Source organism: Cyprinodon variegatus, unplaced genomic scaffold, assembly GCF_000732505.1.
Source record: "Cyprinodon variegatus isolate N-32 unplaced genomic scaffold, C_variegatus-1.0 Scaffold45, whole genome shotgun sequence".
NCBI lineage: Eukaryota > Metazoa > Chordata > Actinopteri > Cyprinodontiformes > Cyprinodontidae > Cyprinodon > Cyprinodon variegatus.
The window spans coordinates 1,081,764-1,086,411 of NW_015150498.1; the positions used below are offsets into that span (position 1 = coordinate 1,081,764).

Below are 4,648 nucleotides of genomic sequence, written 5' to 3' on the forward strand. Positions count from 1 at the left end.
CTGAGTGACTGAGTCAGACTGATGCTCAATGTAAAGAAATATCATTAAACCAGCTTTATTACTTACATTTCACATCAACATTTAGGTTAGTAGATCTTTTCCCCAGCTGGTTCTCAGCTTCACAGTAGTATTCACCAGAGTCAGACGATTGGATATTATTCAGGAGAAACTCTGAACCTCGACTGAGAGGTTGAAGGGTTGAAGTTTTAGTCTTCTTGTACCAAGTGTAGTTTGCTGGTGGATTAGCTTCACTGCTGCACCTCAGAGTCACTGAGCTGCCTTCAAATATGTCAGCAGAGGGATCAGCTGAGAGAGAAGGAGAAACTGGAGCATCTGGAGGAGATGGAAACAAAATGAAAGAAAACCTGAAATCTCAGAAGAGACACTAATAAGTGATTCAGCTGTTTTGGATGAAGATGTTGAAATAAACTCACATAATAAGGAGCAGGGAAATCCTCATGTCCTTTAACAGCGCAGGATATGCTGTCTAGAGAGTCACTATTGATTGAAAACGTAGATTTATCATGGTCGATCTTCTGTCCGTTTTTGTTCCAAACATATGCAGATTTGGAGGGTAAACGACAAGAGCTGGAACACTTCAGTGTTAAAATGGAATATGATGAGTCTTTCCTTTGGACAGAAACAGTTAAATGTAGGTCTGTGGGGAGAAAATTTGAATTTTATATAAAAACCACAATGATATCTATTATAATATTGTTTAATATTTAATAATGCAAACCTGTGACAGACAATTGGATTCCTGGTTTACCAGTATAGCTTCCACTTGGTAGGTTAGTAATAAACCTAAACTTGTAAACAGCTGAGTCGCTTTCTTTCAGGTCTGTAATCCTCAAAGTGCAGCTCTTCTTCCCCTTAGTCTCATAACAGCTGTTTGTCACACGCCCTTCATACTCCTTCTTGGTCGCAAAACTGACATGATCATTTCCAGTAATCCAAAATTGTTCCAGCACTTTGGTTATGGTGCGCCTTGATTTAGATGGGTGTCTATACTCGCATTTAATTTCCACCGTTGATCCTTTTAAGGCACAGATATCCCCCTGAGAAGGGCTGTAAGTCACTCCCCAGCCATTATTACTCTGAACCCCTGTAACACAGAAAACAACAGAAACATATTGAGGGAAATTAAACTGCATTGTCTATTTTAGCATTCTACAGAAAGAAAGACGCATAAACATATTTTTAACATAATTCCATTTTTATATTTTTTTATGACATAAATCTGTAATGTGCTGATGAAGGTTCTCAGTCATCCAGGTCAAAGTCATTCCGTAAAAATTCAAAAAATATCCACTGGACTTGGTTTTCAAGATTTGAAGACGTTTCGCCACCTCTCCAGGAAGCTTTCTCAATTCAAATGTCTNAAGTGATTCAGCTGTTTTGGATAAAGATGTTGAAATAAACTCACATATTAAAGGAGCAGGGAAATCCTCGTGTCCTTTAACAGCGCAGGATATGCTGTCTAGAGAGTCACTATTGATTGAATACGTAGATTTATCCTGGTCGATCTTCTGTCCATTTTTGTACCAAACATATGTAGATTTAGGCGGTAAAAGACAAGAGCTGGAACACTTCAGTGTTAAAATGGAATATGATGAGTCTTTCCTTTGGACAGAAACAGTTAAATGTGGGTCTGTGGGGAGAAAAATGTAATTTTTGATTTACAGCACAACGATAACTATGATATTATTGTTTAATATTAAAAATCCAAACCTGTGACAGACAATCGGATTCCTGGTTTACCAGTATAGCTTCCACCTGATAGGTTAGTAATAAACCTAAACTTGTAAACAGCTGAGTCGCTTTCTTTCAGGTCTGTAATCCTCAAAGTGCAGCTCTTCTTCTGCCTACTACAGCTGTTTGTCACACGCCTTTCATACTCCTTCTTGGTCGCACAACTGACATGATCATTTCCAGTAATCCAAAATTGTTCCAGCACTTTGGTTGTTGTGCCATCTTTACTATATGGGTGTCTATACTCGCATTTCATTTCCACCGTTGATCCTTTTAAGGCACAGATACCCCCCTGAGAACGGCTGTAAGTCACTCCCCAACCAGTATTACTCTGTACCTCTGTAACACAGAAAACAACAGAAACATAATGAGGGAAATTAAACTGTATTGTCTATTTTAGCATTCTACAGAAAGAAAGACGCATAAAGATATTTTTAACATAATTCCATTTTTATATTTTTTTTATGAAGTAGATCATTAATGTACAAATTAAGGAAGATCAGTATAAACAGAAGTGCTCAGTTTTCTGTAAAAAGAAAGGTTTAATTATAAAAAAAACCTTGATTTTAAATTTTTAAGTTTTATTCAGACACATAAGAAAATAAAGACAGATTGTGTTTAAATAGACATTACTTTGGCTGAAAGGCTTAGGCTGAAGCAAAAGCTTATGAATGCCTGCCTCCATACAGGGTTATGGGGCAGCGTTCCACATTCTAACTCCAGGAACAGAAAAATGTCTCATTTTGATTTGCTTTTTCTAATGAGAACTTACATTTATCTCTAAAATTATACTTATTTTCTGGAAAACAAAGGAACTTCTTAATACAGTCCATAAGTGATTTATGTTTTGCTTTGTACATTAATTGCATTTTTATATTATATACAAGTGCTTTAAAATTCATTATATTTAAATATATAAATAGTGCATTTGTGTGGTCAAAAAATCCTGCTTTTTGAATACTTATAGGCAGTAGTCGAGTTGTAAAAAAAAAAAAAAAAAAGAAAAAAAGAAGGGGGATGAAGGAATTAGCCTAATTAATATTTAAATCTGAAAAACTCACACAAAGAAAAAATACAATTAGGAGAATTTTATTGATACAATTACTTTGTCTTTGGCGCTCAGACCTCGACAGGAAACATAGCACTTAATTTTGATAGATATGCATGAACAGGAGCACAGAATAGGGCTGTTTCCCCCCCAGGCCTAAAACTGGTGGTGGAGTGGAGATAGATGAAGTTGGTCAGTCTGTAGACTGCTGGTTAGTGAGACGGTCTGCTGAGCTTTATGGGGAGATTCAGTGGACTGCATGAGCTGATACTAGAGCTTCACTCAGGGACCTGGAAGATGGAAGTCCAGCTGGATAACACAGGTTGAGAGAATCTGTCCATGATGAGCAAGCATGAAGCGACAGTGGAGAGGAAAAATTCCCTGTTGGGAAGAAACCTTTGGCAGAACCAGGCTCAAAACGGAGGTCTTCTGCCGGGCCGGTTAAGATGAGATGCTGAATGCAGTAAGAGTCCGGGAGGAATGAAACTCTGATGAAGCTTCAGCTATGATGGTGGAGGAGGGGCTGGAGGTGGGTTGAAACGGGGTCATCTGAATGAAGTCAAACAGCGCATCCACCGCCTGCGCACAGGAGCAGACAAGTTGCGGATCGGAGGCCTTTTAAGATGAACTTTGGATGCTGATTGGCTTTCTTGCAGGTGTGGCTCACAGCTGATTGGCAGAGCAATCTGTTTCTTTAGTTGAACTTCCGCCAAAGATCCATATTCTATTAGCCTAAAACAACATGCATGGTATGGTTGTTGTACGTCCGTGTTGTGACGATGTGCTTCAGTCAGTGTGCGATGAATAAATTCTCTGCTCAGTGGATGCCAATTCCCAATTTTGCTATCAACACCATTCTAGATCATGTCTGACACTTTAATTGTTAAACTTAGAACCTGGAATCTGCCGAATATTCCCTCCCCTCCTAATTTTCACATTTATTGTCCCAGACTTATGAAATTCATACCACAATCTCAGAGAACAGGTATGATTATGTGTCGAAACATGCATAACTGTAAACACATTATTTCTCAAACTAAGCAGGGGAAGACTTCGGTAAAGTTAGAAAGATATTCACAGATTATCTTTCTAACTTTACCGAAGTTGCAGAGATCCGCCCCGCAGCAGACGAGCAGCTCGGTGCACCTGTTTGTTTATAAAACACTACATTACACACATACATTTTGTTTAATGACCATTTCTATGGTTCCTACAAAACCCAATTAATCTTCTGAATCACTAGTGATGTTTTAAGCTTGTAAAAGAAAAGTTCAGAGTATCTCATGCTATTTCAACATAACTCCTGCAGCAGAGAGGAAATATGAGACCAAGATATTATCTATACAAACAATGTTTTAGATTTAGGAAAGAGAATTAAGCAATTTTTGCTTTTAGTTACTCAACATAGGCTCCTATGTAAATACCACAAACGTGTAGACCACAGGGTTTGCTCTGTAACCAGCTTAATGATATAGAACCGAAACTTCTGCAGAATTGCCAGATCTGGCAAAATGATCTAGCTTTTTCTGGGTCCCTGAAGGGGACTTTTCTTTAAAAAACATTTGTTAAAACGTTGCAAAAAAGTAGCAACAGGGAGATTCTTAAAATGTGGAACATGATAATACTCAGACCTTTAAACCCACGGTAGAGGAATAAAAAAACTTTTTTAAGACAATTCAGATTTTATTTCTAAATAAACCTCTAAATTTGAAAACAAATTCACAACCATCTCACTTTTATCCAAGAATATAGAATCAATAATATCCAAGGGCTCTCAAGGGAGATCAAGGAACCACCTACCCGCACAGGAGTATGAGGGGAGGGTGAGAAAGAAGTTTATATATATAT

The 4,648-nt window shown here is 37.8% G+C and overlaps 1 protein-coding gene across 1 annotated transcript in view; it reads right to left on the minus strand.

Annotated features, from left to right (window-relative positions):
- Positions 1-4,648, minus strand: part of LOC107081957 (B-cell receptor CD22-like) — a 24,268-nt gene that overhangs the window by 4,449 nt on the left and 15,171 nt on the right. Inside the window, exon 6 of the mRNA XM_015370345.1 lies at positions 74-333. Within this exon, the coding sequence (XP_015225831.1) occupies positions 74-333 (260 nt within the window). The remainder of the gene's footprint in view (positions 1-73; positions 334-4,648) is intronic.